General features: G+C 46.5%; 1 protein-coding gene across 4 annotated transcripts in view; it reads right to left on the bottom strand.

The window, feature by feature from the left end:
* LOC139422738 (spermatid perinuclear RNA-binding protein-like) overlaps window positions 1–20,138 on the bottom strand; it is a 186,157-nt gene that overhangs the window by 39,973 nt on the left and 126,046 nt on the right. For 2 of the 4 annotated variants that reach the window (XM_071174051.1, XM_071174049.1), the window contains exons 4-6: window positions 10,067–10,425; window positions 9,675–9,840; window positions 2,832–2,994 (exon numbers count right to left, since the gene is read on the bottom strand). In XM_071174051.1, the coding sequence (XP_071030152.1) occupies window positions 2,832–2,994; window positions 9,675–9,840; window positions 10,067–10,425 (688 nt within the window). The remainder of the gene's footprint in view (window positions 1–2,831; window positions 2,995–9,674; window positions 9,841–10,066; window positions 10,426–20,138) is intronic. The other 2 variants (XM_071174053.1, XM_071174052.1) reach the window with 1 other exon arrangement.

Genomic DNA, 20,138 nt, shown 5'->3' with positions numbered 1-20,138 from the left:
CCCCGCGGCTGTTTAGTTAGCCCCGCGGCTGTTTAGTTAGCCCCGCGGCTGTTTAGTTAGCCACACGGCTGTTTAGTTAGCCACACGGCTGTTTAGTTAGCCCCGTGGCTGTTTAGTTAGCCCCGTGGCTGTTTAGTTAGCCCCGCAGCTGTGTTTACTTAGCCTTGCAGCTGGGTTTAGTTAGCCCATAGCTGTTAAGCCCCGCAGCTGTTTAGTTAGTCCCGCAGCTGGGTTTAGTTAGCCCCGTAGCTGTTTAGTTAGCCCCGTAGGTGTTTAGTTAGCACCGCAGCTGGGTTTAGTTAACCCCGCAACTGGGTTTAGTTAGCCCCACAGCTGTTTAGGTAACCACGTAGCTTTTTCGTTAGCCCCGCAGCTGTGTTTCGTTAGCCCCACAGCTGTTTAGTTAGCCCCGCAGCTGGGTTTAGTTAGCCCCGCAGCTGGGTTTAGTTAGCCCCGCAGCTGGGTTTAGTTATCACCGCAGCTGGGTTTAGTTAGCCCTGCAGCTGTGTTTAGTTAGCCTTGCAGCTGTGTTTAGTTAGCCTTGTAGCGGTTTAGTTAGCCCTGCAGCTGTGTTTAGTTAGCCCTGTAGCTGTGTTTAGTTAGCCCCACAGCTGTTTAGTTAGCCCCGCAGCTGGGTTTAGTTATCACCGCAGCTGGGTTTAGTTAGCCCTGTAGCTGTTTACTTAGCCCTGTAGCTGTGTTTAGTTAGCCCTGTAGATGTGTTTAGTTAGCCCTGTAGCTGTTTAGTTAGCCCTGTAGCTGTTTAGTTAGCCCTGTAGCTGTTTAGTTAGCCCTGCAGCTGTGTTTAGTTAGCCCTGGAGCTGTGTTTAGTTAGCCCTGCAGCTGTGTTTAGTTAGCCCTGTAGCTGTGTTTAGTTAGCCCTGCAGCTGTTTCGTTAGCCCTGCAGCTGTGTTTAGTTAGCCATGTAGCTGTTTAGTTAGCCCTGTAGCTGTTTAGTTAGCCCTGTAGCTGTGTTTAGTTAGCCCTGTAGCTGTGTTTAGTTAGCCCTGTAGCTGTGTTTAGTTAGCCCTGTAGCTGTGTTTAGTTAGCCCTGCAGCTGTTTCGTTAGCCCTGCAGCTGTGTTTAGTTAGCCATGTAGCTGTTTAGTTAGCCCTGTAGCTGTTTAGTTAGCCCTGTAGCTGTGTTTAGTTAGCCCTGTAGCTGTTTAGTTAGCCCTGTAGCTGTGTTTAGTTAGCCCTGTAGCTGTGTTTAGTTAGCCCTGTAGCTGTGTTTAGTTAGCCCTGTAGCTGTTTAGTTAGCCCTGTAGCTGTTTAGTTAGCCCTGTAGCTGTTTAGTTAGCCCTGTAGCTGTTTAGTTAGCCCTGTAGCTGTTTAGTTAGCCCTGTAGCTGTGTTTCGTTAGCCCTGCAGCTGTTTCGTTAGCCCTGCAGCTGTGTTTAGTTAGCCATGCAGCTGTGTTTAGTTAGCCCCATAGCTGTTTAGCCCTGCAGCTGTTTAGTTAGCCCCGCAGTTGGGTTTAGTTAGCCCCGCAGTTGGGTTTAGTTATCACCACACCTGGGTTTAGTTAGCCCCGTAGCTGTTTAGCTAGCCACGTAGCTGTTTAGGTAGCCACGTAGCTGTTTAGGTAGCTACGTAGCTTTTTCGTTAGCCCCGCAGCTGTGTTTCGTTAGCCCCGCAGCTGTGTTTCGTTAGCCCCGCAGCTGTGTTTCGTCAGCACCGCAGCTGGGTTTAGTTAGCCCTGCAGCTGGGTTTAGTTAGCCCTGCAGCTGTTTAGTTAGCCCTGCAGCTGTTTAGTTAGCCCTGTAGCTGTGTTTAGTTAGCCCTGTAGCTGTGTTTAGTTAGCCCTGCAGCTGTTTCGTTAGCCCTGCAGCTGTTTAGTTAGCCCTGTAGCTGTTTAGTTAGCCCTGTAGCTGTTTAGTTAGCCCTGTAGCTGTTTAGTTAGCCCCGCAGCTGTGTTTCGTTAGCCCCGCAGCTGTGTTTCGTTAGCCCCGCAGCTGTGTTTCGTTAGCCCCGCAGCTGTGTTTCGTCAGCCCCGCAGCTGGGTTTAGTTAGCCCCGCAGCTGGGTTTAGTTAGCCCTGCAGCTGTTTAGTTAGCCCTGCAGCTGTTTAGTTAGCCCTGTAGCTGTGTTTAGTTAGCCCTGTAGCTGTGTTTCGTTAGCCCTGCAGCTGTTTCGTTAGCCCTGCAGCTGTTTAGTTAGCCCTGTAGCTGTTTAGTTAGCCCTGTAGCTGTTTAGTTAGCCCTGTAGCTGTGTTTAGTTAGCCCTGTAGCTGTTTAGTTAGCCCTGTAGCTGTGTTTAGTTAGCCCTGTAGCTGTGTTTAGTTAGCCCTGCAGCTGTGTTTAGTTAGCCCTATAGTGGTGTTTAGTTAGCCCTGTAGCTGTTTAGTTAGCCCTGTAGCTGTTTAGTTAGCCCTGTAGCTGTTTAGTTAGCCCTGTAGCTGTTTAGTTAGCCCTGCAGCTGTGTTTAGTTAGCCCTATAGTGGTGTTTAGTTAGCCCTGTAGCTGTGTTTAGTTAGTTACCGATTTGAGACTACATGAGCCCTGAGCCTTATATGGCCCAGACTGTGTGCATGCACCTGTCTATTTGGTTTGAACAAGAACTAGTGTCTTATGCATGTATTGTCTCCCCAAGGTGGAGGAATACAGGCACAGGGAGGAGCAGGGAACATGGATATATTCACTGATCAAGCTTACTGTGTCCCAGAGGAGCGCTGCTAACAACACTGCTGCTGCTCGACACCCCCCCCCTTTGTATTCCTCTTCCCCCTACCCCCATTTCACCACCTCAGTTGGAGGGGGGAGGAAGAGACAACAGACAAACATAAACAGGAAAACAGCAGCTAGGTTTTACAAAGACGTGTGTGTGTGTGGTACCTTGTTCATCCCTGGTACCTTGTTCATCCGTGTCGCTGTCTTCTCTCATCTGTGGAGAGCTGAGGGTGACCTTCAGGGTGAGTTTGGGCTCTTTTGTGCAACACACCAAGATGGCCGCCTCTGGCACGCATCGGTGTACCTCGTACTTCTCCTCTGTTAGCTTCTATTAGGGGTCAGAGTTCAATCACAGAGGTGAAGGGTTAAAGGTCATAGCCAGAATAAACTATACTTGAACGTTGACTGGGTCATTACGATCTCAGCTGGTCTCAGTCCAGGCTGTGAAAGCCGTTAAGAGCAAACCCATTCACCAACACTACACAAACACTTGTGCGTGCACTCACATACTACGTGCAGACACTTACGGGCACACACACACACATCCACTCACAGACAATGCATTTACAAAACAGATTATAAGAAGAGAGAGGGGGAGAACAAAAGATAAATAAAAAAACGTGATTGATGTAGAGGCTGAAAGCTAGTTCTGGTGTGGAGGCTGAAAGATAGTTCTGGCGTGGAGGCTGAAAGCTAGTTCTGACGTAGAGGCTGAAAGCTAGTTCTGACGTGGAGGCTGAAGGCTAGTTCTGACGTGGAGGCTGAAGGCTAGTTCTGACGTGGAGGCTGAAAGCTAGTTCTGACGTGGAGGCTGAAAGCTAGTTCTGACGTGGAGGCTGAAAGCTAGTTCTGGCGTGGAGGCTGAAAGCTAGTTCTGGCGTGGAGGCTGAAAGCTAGTTCTGGCGTGGAGGCTGAAAGCTAGTTCTGGTGTGGAGGCTGAAAGCTAGTTCTGGTGTGGAGGCTGAAAGCTAGTTCTGACGTGGAGGCTGAAAGCTAGTTCTGACGTGGAGGCTGAAAGCTAGTTCTGACGTGGAGGCTGAAAGCTAGTTCTGACGTGGAGGCTGAAAGCTAGTTCTGGCGTGGAGGCTGAAAGCTAGTTCTGGTGTGAAGGCTGAAAGCTAGTTCTGGTGTGAAGGCTCAAAGCTAGTTCTGGTGTGGAGGCTCAAAGCTAGTTCTGGTGTGGAGGCTCAAAGCTAGTGCTGGTGTGGAGGCTCAAAGCTAGTTCTGGTGTAGAGGCTCAAAGCTAGTTCTGGTGTGGAGGCTCAAAGCTAGTGCTGGTGTGGAGGCTCAAAGCTAGTTCTGGTGTAGAGGCTCAAAGCTAGTTCTGGTGTAGAGGCTCAAAGCTAGTTTTGTCGCTAGTAATTCCACACGCACAGTTTCGATGTGTGTCTCCTTCTTATGCATCTTCCCTAATACACACACAGTTAAGATGTGTGTGCCAGTCCTTTATATTAAGTCTCCCCTCATATAAGGGAAATAAATTACCACTGGCACCAGTGATCCGGCTTAAAATCAGATTATGAATATTAAAATGTCAGCAGCACTCAGACAGACACAGACACACACACACACACACACACACATACGCACGCACGCGCACGCACGCACACACACACGCACACACACAGTGCACTGACTTAAACACACGCACACACTACCAACAATACATAAAAACAGACACATACAAGGATACACAGTCAGTCTTTCTCTCTTTATGCTGTATCCAAGTGTATTCAGTCTCTCTCTAGGCTGTATCCTAGTGTATTCAGTCTCTCTCTAGGCTGTATCCTAGTGTAATCAGTCTCTCTCTAGGCTGTATCCTAGTGTATTCAGTCTCTCTCTAGGCTGTATCCTAGTGTATTCAGTCTCTCTCTTTATGCTGTATCCTAGAGTATTCAGTCTCTCTCTTTATGCTGTATCCTAGTGTATTCAATCTTTATTTATGCTGTATCCTAGTGTATTCAGTCTCTCTCTAGGCTGTATCCTAGTGTATTCAGTCTCTCTCTTTATGCTGTATCCTAGAGTATTCAGTCTCTCTCTTTATGCTGTATCCTAGTGTATTTAGTCTCTCTCTAGGCTGTATCCTAGTGTATTCAGTCTCTCTCTAGGCTGTATCCTAGTGTATTCAGTCTCTCTCTAGGCTGTATCCTAGTGTATTCAGTCTCTCTCTAGGCTGTATCCTAGTGTATTCAGTCTCTCTCTAGGCTGTATCCTAGTGTATTCAGTCTCTCTCTAGGCTGTATCCTAGAGTATTCAGTCTCTCTCTTTATGCTGTATCCTAGTGTATTTAGTCTCTCTCTAGACTGTATCCTAGTGTATTCAGTCTCTCTCTGGGCTGAATCCTAGTGTATTCAGTCTCTCTCTAGGCTGTATCCTAGTGTATTTAGTCTCTCTCTAGGCTGTATCCTAGTGTAATCAGTCTCTCTCTAGGCTGTATCCTAGTGTATTCAGTATCTCTCTCTAGGCTGTATCCTAGTGTATTCAGTCTCTCTCTAGGCTGTATCCTAGTGTATTCAGTCTCTCTCTCTAGGCTGTATCCTAGTGTATTCAGTCTCTCTCTTTATGCTGTATCCGAGTGTATTCAATCTCTCTCTAGGCTGTATCCTAGTGTATTCACTCCCTCTAAGCTGTATCCTAGTGTATTCAGTCTCTCTTTAGGCTGTATCCTAGTGTATTCAGTCTCTCTCTAGGCTGTATCCTAGTGTATTCAGTCTCTCTCTAGGCTGTATCCTAGTGTATTCAGTATCTCTCTCTAGGCTGTATCCTAGTGTATTCAGTCTCTCTCTAGGCTGTATCCTAGTGTATTCAGTCTCTCTCTCTAGGCTGTATCCTAGTGTATTCAGTCTCTCTCTTTATGCTGTATCCGAGTGTATTCAATCTCTCTCTAGGCTGTATCCTAGTGTATTCACTCCCTCTAAGCTGTATCCTAGTGTATTCAGTCTCTCTTTAGGCTGTATCCTAGTGTATTCAGTCTCTCTCTAGGCTGTATCCTAGTGTATTCAGTCTCTCTCTAGGCTGTATCCTAGTGCATTCACTCTCTCTAGGCTGTATCCTAGTGTATTCAGTCTCTCTCTAGGCTGTATCCTAGTGTATTCAGTCTCTCTAGGCTGTATCCTAGTGTATTCAGTCTCTCTAGGCTGTATCCTAGTGTATTCACTCTCTCTAGGCTGTATCCTAGTGTATTCAGTCTCCATCTAGGCTGTATCCTAGTGTATTCAGTCTCTCTTTATGCTGTATCCTAGTGTATTCAGTCTCTCTCTTTATGCTTTATCCTAGTGTATTCAGTCTCTGTCTAGGCTGTATCCTAGTGTATTCAGACACTCTCTCTAGGCTGTATCCTAGTGTATTCAGACACTCTCTCTAGGCTGTATCCTAGTGTATTCAGTCTCCCTCTAGGCTATATCCTAGTGTATTCAGTCTTTCTCGCTTGGCTGGAGTCAGTGGGTTTGGCGGCGAATATGAAGCGAGGGCCAGCTGACTTGGCATACAGGTCGCAATGGTGGGTAGTATATGGGGCTTTGGTGACAAAACTGATGGCACTGTGATAGACTGCATCCAATTTGCTGAATAGAGTGTTGGAGGCTATTTTGTAAATGACATCGCCGAAGTCAAGGATCGGCAGGATAGTCAGTTTTACAAGGGTATGTTTAGCAGCATGAGTGAAGGAGGCTTTGTTGCGAAATAGGAAGCCGATTCTAGATTTCATTTTGGATTGGAGATGCTTAATATGAGTCTGGAAGGAGAGTTTACAGTCTTGCCAGACACCTAGGTATTTATAGTTGTCCACATATTCTAAGTCAGAACCGTCCAGAGTAGTGATGCTAGGCAGGCGGGCGGGTGCAGAAAACAATTGGTTGAAGAGCATGCATTTAGTTTTACTAGCGTTTAAGAGCAGTTGGAGGCCACGGAAGAAGTGTTGTATGGCATCGAAGCTCGTTTGGGGGTTTGTTAAGACCGTGTCCAAAGAAGGGCCAGATGTATACAGAATGGTGTCGTCTGTGTAGAGGTGGATCAGGGAATCACCCGCAGCAAAAGCGATATCATTGATATTTACAGAGAAAAGAGTCGGCCTGAGAATTGAACCCTGTGGCACCCCCATAGAGACTGCCAGAGGTCCGGACAACAGGCCCTCCGATTTGACACACTGAATTCTATCTGAGAAGTAGTTTGTAAACCAGGCGAGGCAGTCATTAGAGAAACCATGGCTGTTGAGTCTGACGATAAGAATACAGTGATTGACCGAGACGATGGCCAGGTCGATGAAGACAGCTGCACAGCATTGTTTTTAATCGATGGCGGTTATGATATCGTTTAGGACCTTGAGCGTGGCAGAGGTACACCCGTGACCAGCTCGGAAACCGGATTTCATAGCTGAGAAGGTACGGTGGGATTCGAGATGGTCAGTGATCTGTTTATTAACTTGGCTTTCGAAGACTTTAGAAAGGCAGGGCAGGATGATATAGGTCTGTAACAGTTTGGGTCTAGAGTGTCTCCCCCTTTGAAGAGGGGGATGACCGTGGCCGCTTTCCAATCTTTAGGTATCTCAGACGATACAAAGGAGAGGTTGAACAGACTGGTAATGGGGGTTGCGACAATGGCGGTGGATAATTTTAGGAAGAGAGGGTCCGGATTGTCTAGCCCAACTGATTTGTACGGGCCCAGGGATTGTCTAGCCCAGCTGATTTGTACGGGCCCAGGGATTGTCTAGCCCAGCTGATTTGTACGGGTCCAGGTTTTGCAGCTCTTTCAGAACATCTGCTATCTGGATTTGGGTGAAGGAGAAGCTGGGGAGGCTTGGGCCAGTTGCTGCGGGGGGTGCAGAGTTGTTGGCCGGGGTTGGGGTAGCCAGGTGGAAAGCGTGGCCAGCCATAGAGAAATGCTTATTGAAATTCTCGATTATTGTAGATTTGTCTGTGGTGACAGTGTTTCCTAGCCTCAGTGCGGTGGGCAGCTGAGAGGAGGTGCTCTTATTCTCCATGGACTTTACAGTGTCCCAAAACTTTTTGGAATTAGTGATGCAGGGTGCAAATTTCTGTTTGAAAAAGCTAGCCTTAGCTTCCCTAACTGACTGAAGTATATTGGTTCCTGACTTCCCTGAAAAGTTGCATATCTCGGGGACTATTCAAAGCTAGTGCAGTGCCCCACAGACAGTTCCTATAAGACAGTTCCAATAAGACAGTTCCTTATAAGACAGTTCCTATAAGACAGTGTTTTACTAATTAGTAAATCTCCTGGCTGACACTTCTATATTAATTACACATGCTAGCAGCGTATTAATACAACAGTATGTTCTCCTCTCTCTGCTTCTGTTGCTGCCCTCTCCACGACGTCTGCCCTTAGCCTACTCTCTGATTCTGCCCTTAGCCTACTCTCTGATTCTGCCCCTAGCCTACTCTCTGATTCTGCCCTTAGCCTACTCTCTGATTCTGTCCCTAGCCTACTCTCTGATTCTGCCCCTAGGCTACTCTCTGATTCTGCCCCTAGCATACTCTCTGATTCTGCCCCTAGGCTACTCTCTGATTCTGCCCCTAGGCTACTCTCTGATTCTGCCCCTAGGCTCCTCTCTGATTCTGCCCCTAGGCTACTCTCTGATTCTGCCCCTAGGCTACTCTCTGATTCTGCCCCTAGGCTACTTTCTGATTCTGCCCCTAGCCTACTCTCTGATTCTGCCCCTAGCCTACTCTCTGATTCTGCCCCTAGCCTACTCTCTGATTCTGCCCCTAGCCTACTCTCTGATTCTGCCCCTAGCCTACTTTTAGATTCTGCCCCTAGCTACTCTCTGATTCTGCCCCTAGGCTACTCTCTGATTCTGCCCCTAGCCTACTCTCTGATTCTGCCCTTAGCCTACTCTCTGATTCTGCCCCTAGCCTACTCTCTGATTCTGCCCCTAGCCTACTCTCTGATTCTGCCCCTAGCCTACTCTCTGATTCTGCCCCTAGCCTACTCTCTGATTCTGCCCCTAGCCTACTCTCTGATTCTGCCGCTAGGCTACTTTCTGATTCTGCCCCTAGCCTACTCTCTGATTCTGCCCCTAGCCTACTCTCTGATTCTGACCCTAGCCTACTCTCTGATTCTGACCCTAGGCTACTTTCTGATTCTGCCCCTAGCCTACTCTCTGATTCTGCCCCTAGGCTACTTTCTGATTCTGCCCCTAGGCTACTCTCTGATTCTGCCCCTAGGCTACTCTCTGATTCTGCCCCTAGGCTACTTTCTGATTCTGCCCCTAGGCTACTCTCTGATTCTGCCCCTAGGCTACTCTCTGATTCTGCCCCTAGGCTACTTTCTGATTCTGCCCCTAGCCTACTTTTAGATTCTGCCCCTAGCCTCCTCTCTGATTCTGCCCCTAGGCTACTCTCTGATTCTGCCCCTAGGCTACTCTCTAATTCTGCCCCTAGGCTACTTTCTGATTCTGCCCCTAGGCTACTCTCTGATTCTGCCCCTAGCCTACTCTCTGATTCTGCCCCTAGCCTACTCTCTGATTCTGCCCCTAGCCTTCTTTTAGATTCTGCCATGCCCATTGTGACTTTACAGAGCACACACTTTTACAGGATGGATGATGCTGGGGTAAGGAGGACTGACTGACTGACTTCTTACAGGATGGATGATGCTGGGGTAAGGAGGACTGACTGACTGACTTCTTACAGGATGGATGATGCTGGGGTAAGGAGGACTGACTGACTGACTTCTTACAGGATGGATGATGCTGGGTTAAGGAGGACTGACTTCTTACAGGATGGATGATGCTGGGGTAAGGAGGACTGACTGACTGACTTCTTACAGGATGGATGATGCTGGGGTAAGGAGGACTGACTGACTTCTTACAGGAAGGATGATGCTGGGGTAAGGAGGACTGACTGACTTCTTAAAGGATGTTGGGCCAGTATTTACTACATTACAAAAGTCCATCTACCTTTTGCACACAGGTGTTGAGTGTTTATTATCAACAGAAGGAGAATACATGAGCCGAATATGCCACAGTGTGTGTGTGTGTGTCTCACTCTCTCTTACCTGTATCTGCAGCGGCAGGTTATCACAGACAGCACACAGCAGTGTCTCTGTTGGTTTCTCTCTACACATCAGCACCAGCTCCAGGTCCATGTCCTGTTTGATGAGCAGACCTTTAGCCACCAGGCCGATCCTCATCACGCCACACAGAACACCTCCACTGGGCTCACTGAGGATAACAGACAGAAAGCCAGGTTACACTCTAAACATTTAAACCACCTATCAGACCTAGGTCAAATTTGGGGTTTGCAATTATTTAAACCCAAAAAACATCACAAAAACCTCATAAAATCAACAAGATCATAAAAATATGTCAGGACCTGAAGACCAACATTTTTAGTCTAACCAGCAGTCACCTGGTGACCATCATGCATCGGTTAGAACCAGTTTCCCACCTGCTACCGCCGTCTGTGGAGTCATCTGGGCTGGCTCTGGGACTAAGACTGGGGTCGTCGTTAAGGTCATCGTCATGGTCACAGCTACCATCCTTTGGCACCGGGCTGTCTGTGGGGTTGGGCTGGCCGACTGCTGCGTCTGACTGAACGTCTGTCTGGCCGACTGCTGCGTCTGTCTGGCTGTTGCTCTGCACTGATTGAACGTTGCTCTGGTCTATCCAATCAGAGACGTGTTTGAGGGCACCCTCCACGGTTGACACCAGGGTCTGGACCGCCTCCAGCTCAGACGATGATGGGTAGACGGAGGAGTGCTTGGCCATGACGTGACGGTCATCATTACCGAACGAACGGAAGGACCTCTGTGGGGGAGGGGGAGAGTAAAGAACACAATGACCTCACACACAAAAATAACACAATTAAAGTCCAAGGCACATTCTCCCATACACACCCTCTCAATCACAATCTCCCCCCCACAGGGATGGCGCGCATCTCACGGATGAGGGAAACAACCTTTTCCTTGAGAGTCTGAGAGCTGATCTCTCCTCCGTTGTAGCAAGACGCACACAGTAGTTCACACCACCACACTCCCTGCCACTTGCCAGCCACTCCACGAACCCAAAGGCTCGACCTTATAAATTATAATAATGTGTGTGTGTGTGTGTGTGTGTGTGTGGTGTGTCAGGAGGGGGCTGTCAAAACTAGAGGTCGACCGATTATGATTTTTCAACGCCGATACCGATTATTGGAGGACAAAAAAGGCCGATACCGATTAATCTGTCGATTTTTACAATTTATTTGTAATAATGACAATTACAACAATACTGAATGAACACTTATTTTCACTTAATAGAATACATCAATAAAATCAATTTAGCCTCAAATAAATAATGAAACATGTTCAATTTGGTTTAAATAATGCAAAAACAAAGTGTTGGAGAAGAAAGTAAAAGTGCAATATGTGCTATGTAAGAAAGCTAACGTTTAAGTTCCTTGCTCAGAACATGAGAACATATGAAATCTGGTGGTTCCTTTTAACATGAGTCTTCAGTATTCCCAGGTAAGATGTTTTAGGTTGTAGTTATTATAGGAATTATAGGACTATTTCTCTCTATACCATTTGTATTTCATATACCTTTGACTACTGGATGTTCTTATAGGCACTTTAGTATTGCCAGTGTAACAGTATAGCTTCCGTCCCTCTTCTCGCTCCTCCCTGGGCTCGAACCAGGAACTCAACGACAACAGCCACCCTCGAAGCAGCGTTACCCATGCAGAGCAAGGGGAACAACTACTCCAAGTCTCAGAGCGAGTGACGTTTGAAACGCTATTAGCGCGCACCCCGCTAACTAGCTAGCCATTTCACATCACATCGTTACACCAGCCTAATCTCGGGGGTTAATAGGTTTGAAGTCATAAACAGCAGAGCTTCTGGCAAAATGCACAAAAGTGCTGTTTGAATGAATGCTTACGAGCCTGCTGCTGCCTACCACCGCTCAGTCAGACTGCTCGATCAAATCATGGACTTAATTATAACACAACACACAGAAATACGAGCCTTAGGTCATTAATATGGTCGAATCCGGAAACCATCATCTCGAAAACAAGACGTTTATTCTGTCAGTGAAATACGGAACCGTTCCGTATTTTATCTAACGGGTGGCATCCCTAAGTCTAAATATTCTTGTTACATTGCACAACCTTCAATGTTATGTCATAATTACGTAAAATTCTGGCAAATTAGTTTGCAATGAGCCAGGCTGCCCAAACTGTTGCATATACCCTGACTCTGCGTGCAATGAACACAAGAGAAGTGACACAATTTCACCTGATTAATATTGCCTGCTAACCTGGATTTCTTTTAGCTAAATATGCAGGTTTAAAAATATATAATTCTGTATATTGATTTTAAGAAAGGCATTGGTGTTTATGGTTAGGTACACATTGGAGCAACGACAGTCCTTTTTCGCCAATACCCACCGCATGGATTATATGCAACGCAGGACGCGCTAGATAAACTAGTAATATCATCAACCATGTGTAGTTATAACTAGTGATTATGATTGATTAAGTTTAATGCCAGCTAGCAACTTACCTTGGCTTCTTACTGCATTCGCGTAACAGGCGGGCTCCTTAACCGCAAGTTTGAATCCCTGAGCTGACAAGGTAAAAATCAAGAGGCTACATACACAGTGTGGTATGGTGTACCTGTAATTACTAACATTTATTTGACTACTGTGTTTAATAATTGTGAGATGAAATGAAATGGACTGTGTTTTTGTGTTTACACAGCGGACTCTGCGAAGCGAGTATGTTGTTGTGTGTGTGTGTGTGTGTGTGTATACGTTCCAACTGACAAGAGTGTTATATTTACCTTTGCTCTATGCTTGCTTTTACACCAAACCAATTACACAAGACATTCACCGCTCCACTGCGGCTGAAGCCAGTCAGCCACATTACATAAACACATTAGATGGTGTAATACATGTGGAGCTGTGCTGTGTAGTGAATGTGCAGCACTGCCCTCCAATAATAATATCTTCAGTCCAACCACTTACTGGTCTGGTAGCACGCTAACCACTTACTGGTCTGGTAGCACGCTAACCACTTACTGGTCTGGTAGCACGCTAACCACTTACTGGTCTGGTAGCACGCTAACCACTTACTGGTCTGGTAGCATGCAAAGCCCTGTTCCCGCACACATACAGACACACACCCTCGCTATTCCCCCATAAACTGGCTGACCAGGTCTCAAGGTCAAAAGATTGTGTGCGGTTCGGAATGTGACAAATGGAACATTTTGATTAATGTTTAAACAGCCATTTTTTCTGTTAAAACCACAACAAAAAATCATAAAATTCCACATCAATGCAGAACAATGGTCCTATTCTGTATGTATGACTGCTAGGGCCTGGTAATGAAGTTCTATCTACTGCAGTCATATACCCTTGAAAGCACCTCGGCTACGGCATGCGTGTCTGTCTGGAAGGGTACACTACGGCATGCGTGTCTGTCTGGAAGGGTACACTACGGCATGCGTGTCTGTCTGGAAGGGTACACTACGGCATGCGTGTCTGTCTGGAAGGGTACACTACGGCATGCGTGTCTGTCTGGAAGGGTACACTACGGCATGCGTGTCTGTCTGGAAGGGTACACTACGGCATGCGTGTCTGTCTGGAAGGGTACACTACGGCATGCGTGTCTGTCTGGAAGGGTACACTACGGCATGCGTGTCTGTCTGGAAGGGTACACTACGGCATGCGTGTCTGTCTGGAAGGGTACACTACGGCATGCGTGTCTGTCTGGAAGGGTACACTACGGCATGCGTGTCTGTCTGGAAGGGTACACTACGGCATGCGTGTCTGTCTGGAAGGGTACACTACGGCATGCGTGTCTGTCTGGAAGGGTACACTACGGCATGCGTGTCTGTCTGGAAGGGTACACTACGGCATGCGTGTCTGTCTGGAAGGGTACACTACGGCATGCGTGTCTGTCTGGAAGGGTACACTACGGCATGCGTGTCTGTCTGGAAGGGTACACTACGGCATGCGTGTCTGTCTGGAAGGGTACACTACGGCATGCGTGTCTGTCTGGAAGGGTACACTACGGCATGCGTGTCTGTCTGGAAGGGTACACTACGGCATGCATGTCAGTCTGGAAGGGTACACTACGGCATGCATGTCAGTCTGGAAGGGTACACTACGGCATGCGTGTCTGTCTGGAAGGGTACACTACGGCATGCATGTCAGTCTGGAAGGGTACACTACAGCTTTTAAATGCCGACACAAAACCTTCTCTGGAGATCATTTCGAAGCGCAACTAAACGGCCATTTTACTTGTCTGTAAGTGAATGCCACTTCTACAGCGGGACTAACGTCCATCAACAGGCGACCAGAACTGTCAATCAAATAATGTAGAGACCACTCTCTCCTAAAAAAAGTACTTTAAAGTTTGTTAAATACCGTGATTTACCAAGACGTTTACTAGAAAGAAAACATCTTCTGCCAGGAATCGACTCCTAAGATTCAGAATTTTTGGAATGGAGAAGACTGATTATTTGAAGTACTTCTGAGAACAAACACATGCATCCTTCATAGCGAGCAAGCGAAGGACGGACAGAGAAGGAAGGGACACAGTAGAAGGAAGGGACACAGTAGAAGGAAGGGACACAGTAGAAGGAAGGGACACAGTAGAAGGCAGGGACACAGTAGAAGGCAGGGACACAGTAGAAGGACGGACAAAGCAGGGAAGGGACACAGTAGAAGGAAGGGACACAGTAGAAGGCAGGGACACAGTAGAAGGAAGGACACAGTAGAAGGAAGGGACAGAGTCGGGAAGGGACACAGTAGAAGGAAGGGACACAGTAGAAGGAAGGGACACAGAGAAGGAAGGGACACAGAGAAGGAAGGGACACAGAGAAGGAAGGGACACAGTAGAAGGAATGGACACAGTAGAAGGAAGGGACACAGTAGAAGGAAGGGACACAGAGAAGGAAGGGACACAGTAGAAGGAAGGGACACAGTAGAAGGAAGGGACACAGTAGAAGGAAGGGACACAGTAGAAGGAAGGGACACAGTAGAAGGCAGGGACACAGTAGAAGGACGGACAGAGTCGGGAAGGGACACAGTAGAAGGAAGGGACACAGTAGAAGGAAGGGACACAGAGAAGGAAGGGACACAGAGAAGGAAGGGACACAGAGAAGGAAGGGACACAGAGAAGGAAGGGACACAGTAGAAGGAAGGAACACAGTAGAAGGAAGGGACACAGTAGAAGGAAGGGACACAGAGAAGGAAGGGACACAGCAGAAGGAAGGGACACAGCAGAAGGAAGGGACACAGCAGAAGGAAGGGACACAGCAGAAGGAAGGGACACAGAGAAGGAAGGGACACAGTAGAAGGCAGGGACACAGTAGAAGGAAGGTACACAGCAGAAGGAAGGGACACAGCAGAAGGAAGGGACACAGCAGAAGGAAGGTCACCAGGCAGACGTATTTCGCAATTTTTGCCGTGTAATGTCTCGCAACTTCTGTAAAACAGGGCCTATCATCAATGAATAGTCAATAAAACATCAGTGCCATTAATAGGCTAGGATATTCTACATGCAATAGACCGAAGACTGAACGTACTCTCGCATTATTAGCTGAGAGAAAGAGCAGGCAGGCCAGCTGCACTGTGATTTTAATATTGTGTAAAAAAAATATACAACAATAAAATAAAATGAAATACATTGTCCCATTAGGGATTTTCTTAACGTTAAGGAAATAACATCATGTTAACGTTTTGTATACAATAACTAGTGTGCAGAGAGAGAGAGAGTTGCTCTCTCGGGAACAATGCGCATACTGTTCAGTGATGTGTGTGTACCATTCCTATTGTGAGTGTAAAATGTAAAAGGTATAGTAGTAAGTGTGTGTGTGTGTGTGTGTGTGTGTGCCATGTGGAGTGTTTCGCACACTTGTGTGTATCACATGGCCATAGTAAGTGTTGGGTGAACAGAGTGATGCTGTATGTGATGAATGTATCCAGGGTCATGGAAGGGCAGGGCAGCAGAGTGACATGGAGGAGAGAGGAGAGGGATAGGACCAGCCCAGGGCAGATTGCATAAAAAATTCAGCCTGTGATTTATCAGCACAACGCTTGGTAGCTCCTGCACAAAAGATGGCCCCGTTTTATTGTGGTTTTAACAACCTTTCAAATTACCACACACACGCGCGCAGGGCAAGGCACACACACAGAAAGCCGGATCCTTTTCCCAATTACTTAGTCTCAGCGAGTGGGGTCAGTCAACCACTATAAATCTGGTATCGAGAGAGACAATGAGAGATCCAGTATACTGTGTACACACACACACACACACACACACAATCAATCAGTAAGTCCTAGCTCAGTTTGAGGTCCTGACAGCAACTGCCATTTTACACACTTCTACCATAAACACTACAATACCCAGCGCGCATTGCTAAGGATAATATTCCATGTTCCAGAACTACAACACAAAACTAGGATCCATTTGGATCTTTTAAATCATAATGAATAACAGGCGGGACCTAATCCTAGATCACTAATGATATTCATTCTGTCCTGGCCAGAGCAGAGCTGAGGAGGAACTGAGGAGTATAACAAGGTCTCAACACTCTCTCTGAGAAGTCAATAGAGATATAGAAGCCAGACGGATTGTGTCTGTGTGTGTGTGTGTGTGTGTGTCTCCATAAATTATAAAATCAAATTAAAAAACAATAAGGAAGCAGGGCTCTGTAGTGTGGTGTGCTGTGGTGTGTGGTATGAGTGGTGTGGTAGGCTTTGGAGGTATTCAGTATATACCGTATACTGGGATATTTGGAAAAAGCCACTGGATGGTTTTTCAATACCGTGGAAACTATTTATTTTAAAAATTGTTTTTTATAAATTTCAATATTTCTAGCAACTTTTTAAGTAAATGCCTGCAGTCAACTTGAGCAATATGTTAGGAGATAAAGAACATTGCATTCTTAATTTCACCTGTCACATTAATATTTAGCTGTCCCCAGTCACGTGTCACGTCGTGTTTGTTTACAAGCACACAACGATGAGAGACCAGAGCCTTGTAGTCATGCAGCATGCGCCAGGTAATCGAAGTATGGTATGGAATTCACAACTAAATGTTTGCCAGCTAGATATCTTATAACTATTAACTTAACTGCCTAAAATCTTCTAAATGCTCTGCAGTTGTGCATTTGGTTTGCTAATTTAGTAGCTAGTACGTTTATAGCTAAGTGGTTAGCTTCTTCCAAAATGAAGCATTTGCGAGGTAACAGCAGAGAATCCTTTCCTGGATCAAGAGCCTTGCTGCCTAATATTCGTTTTGTGCTTGCAGAAAATGTGAGAATAATTTTTTAGTTACTTTTATACTAACATAGTTTAGGTCAGAAACTGTACAAAATGTTCGCAATGCAGTCGTTAGCATTTAGTTAGCATTCTCTATGAGGACACAGTACATATTTGCATTTTGTTAGCATTCTGGTTAGTGATGTGTTTTGGGCTTTGAATATTAGTACTTTTAAAATAAATACCTGCAGTCAACTTGTGCACTAGGTAATAGATAAAGCAGATCACATTCATCATTTCGTCTGTTATATAATTTGCCTGTATGAAGCTTACCGGTGCTATGAAGCTTACCGGTACTATAAAGCTTACCGGTGCTATGAAGCTTACCGGTACTATAAAGCTTACCGGTGCTATGAAGCTTACCGGTGCTATGAAGCTTACCGGTACTATAAAGCTTACCGGTGCTATGAAGCTTACCGGTGCTATGAAGCTTACCGGTGCTATGAAGCTTACCGGTGCTATGAAGCTTACCGGTGCTATGAAGCTTACCGGTGCTATGAAGCTTACCGGTGCTATAAAGCTTACCGGTGCTATGAAGCTTACCGGTGCTATGAAGCTTACCGGTACTATAAAGCTTACCGGTGCTATAAAGCTTACCGGTGCTATGAAGCTTACCGGTGCTATGAAGCTTACCGGTGCTATGAAGCTTACCGGTGCTATGAAGCTTACCGGTGCTATGAAGCTTACCGGTACTATAAAGCTTACCGGTGCTATGAAGCTTACCGGTGCTATGAAGCTTACCGGTGCTATGAAGCTTACCGGTGCTATGAAGCTTACCGGTGCTATGAAGCTTACCGGTGCTATGAAGCTTACCGGTGCTATGAAGCTTACCAGTACTATGAAGCTTTTCTTAACTTGAACCTTTTTTAACTAGGCAAGACAGTTAAGAGCACACACATTTTTACAATGACGGCCTCCCGAGGAACAGTGGGTTAACTTTTTCAAACAGAAATGTACATCCTGTAGCACAAACTCCAAAAAGTTCTGAGACACTGTAAAGTCCATGGAGAACAAGAGCACCTCCTCCCAGCTGCCCACTGCACTGAGGCTAGGTAACACGGTCACCACCGATAAATCCATGATAATCGAACATTTCAATAAGCATTTCTCTACGGCTGGCCATGCTTTCCTCCTGGCTACCCCAACCCCGACCAACAGCTCTGCACCCCCCGCAAGCTACCTGCCCGAGCCTCCCCAGCTTCTACTTCACCCAAATCCAGATAGCAGATGTTCTGAAATAGCTGCAAAACCCTAGACCCGTACAAATCAGCTGGGCTAGACAATCTGGACCCTCTCTTCCTAAAACTATCCGCCGCCAATGTTGCAACCCCTATTACCAGTCTGTTCAACCTCTCTTTCGTATCGTCTGAGATACCAAAAGATTGGAAAGTCATCCCCCTCTTCAAAGGGGGTGACACTCTAGACCCAAACTGTTACAGACCTATATCCATCCTGCCCTGCCTTTCTAAAGTCTGTGAAAGCCAAGTTAATAAACAGATCACTGACCGTTTCAAATCCCACCGTACCTTCTCCGCTGTGCAATCCGGTTCCAAAGCTGGTCACGGGTGTACCTCTGCCACGCTCAAGGTACTAAACGATATCATAACCGCCATCGATTAAAATACAGTACTGTGCAGCCGTCTTCATCGACCTGGCCAATGCTTTTGACTCTGTCAATCACCATATTCTTATCGGCAGACTCAATAGCCTTGGTTTCTCAAATGACTGCCTCGCCTGGTTCACCAACTACTTCGCAGACAAAATTCAGTGTGTCAAATCGGAGGGCCTGTTGTCCGGACCTCTGGGGGTGCCACAGGGTTCAATTCTCGTGCCGACTATTTACTCTGTATATATCAATGATGTTGCTCTTGCTGCGGGTGATTCCCTGATCCACCTCTACACAGACGACACCATTCTGTATACATCTGGCCCTTCTTTGGACACTGTGTTAACTAACCTCCAAACAAGCTTCAATGCCATACAACACTCCTTCCGTGGCCTCCAACTGCTCTGAAACCCTAGTAAAACCAAATGCATGCTCTTCAACCGTTCGCTGCCTGCACCCGTCCGCCCGACTAGCATCACTACTCTGGACAGTTCTGACCTAGAATAAGTGGACAACTATAAATACCTAGGTGTCTGGCTAGACTGTAAACTTTCCTTCCAGACTCATATCAAACATCTCCAATCCAAAATCAAATCTAGAATCGGCTTCCTATTTCGCAACAAAGCCTCCTTCACTCACGCCGCCAAACTTACCGTAGTAAAACTGACTCTCCTACCGATCATCTACAAAATAGCTTCCAATACTCTACTCAGCAAACTGGATGCAGTCTATCACAGTGCCATCTGTTTTGTCACCAAAGCCCCTTATACCACCCACCACCACAACCTGTATGCTCTAGTCGGCTGGCCCTCGCTACATATTCGCTGCCAGACCCACTGGCTCCAGGTCATATACAAGTCCATGCTAGGTAAAGCTCCGCCTTATCTCAGCTCACTGGTCAAGATAACAACACACACCCGTAGCACGCGCTACAGCAGGTATATCTCACTGGTCATCCCCAAAACCAACACCTCCGTTGGCCACCTTTCCTTACAGTTCTCTGCTGCCAGTGAGTGGAACGAAAATCACTGAAGCTGGAGACTTACATTTCCCTCACTAACTTTAAACATCAGCTATCTGATCAGCTAACCGATCAATGCAGCTGTACATAGTCCATCTGTAAATAGCCCACCCAATCTACCTACCTCATCCCCATAAAACAGGTGCTAGTTTCCCAAAACAGCAGTTTGAGCCAGTCACGTGTGTTTGTTTACAAAGAAGCAACAAAGAGCTAAATGGGAGCTTCGTGAGGTGAGTCGTCTATGCAGCGAACTAAATAAGTGAGGTGATCAAGTTACACTTGTATGAAATTCACTACTAATGTAGTGCTATATGTACTACATTACACCTTAATATCTAACGTTAGTTTGCCAGCTCAAGCGTCTTGGTAGCAGCATCAGAGACAATCCATTCCTGGATTACGATAACATTTGTTTGTGAGTGCTACAAACTGCGTTTTGAGATATTTGCACAACTTATTGAGCTGGGTTGTCTGTCCTAGTAATACATGTGATCTTTAGCATTTACCTAGCATCCTAGGTAAGCATCATTATGTTAGCATTCTGGTAAGTGGCGTTTTTGGGGGTATTTTTTAGTAATAAAAATA

The sequence above is a fragment of the Oncorhynchus clarkii genome, chromosome 12 (genome assembly GCF_045791955.1).
Source record: "Oncorhynchus clarkii lewisi isolate Uvic-CL-2024 chromosome 12, UVic_Ocla_1.0, whole genome shotgun sequence".
Taxonomy (NCBI): Eukaryota; Metazoa; Chordata; class Actinopteri; order Salmoniformes; family Salmonidae; genus Oncorhynchus; species Oncorhynchus clarkii.
Note: the sequence above shows the minus strand (reverse complement) of the source record. Positions and strands in the feature narration are given on the sequence as shown.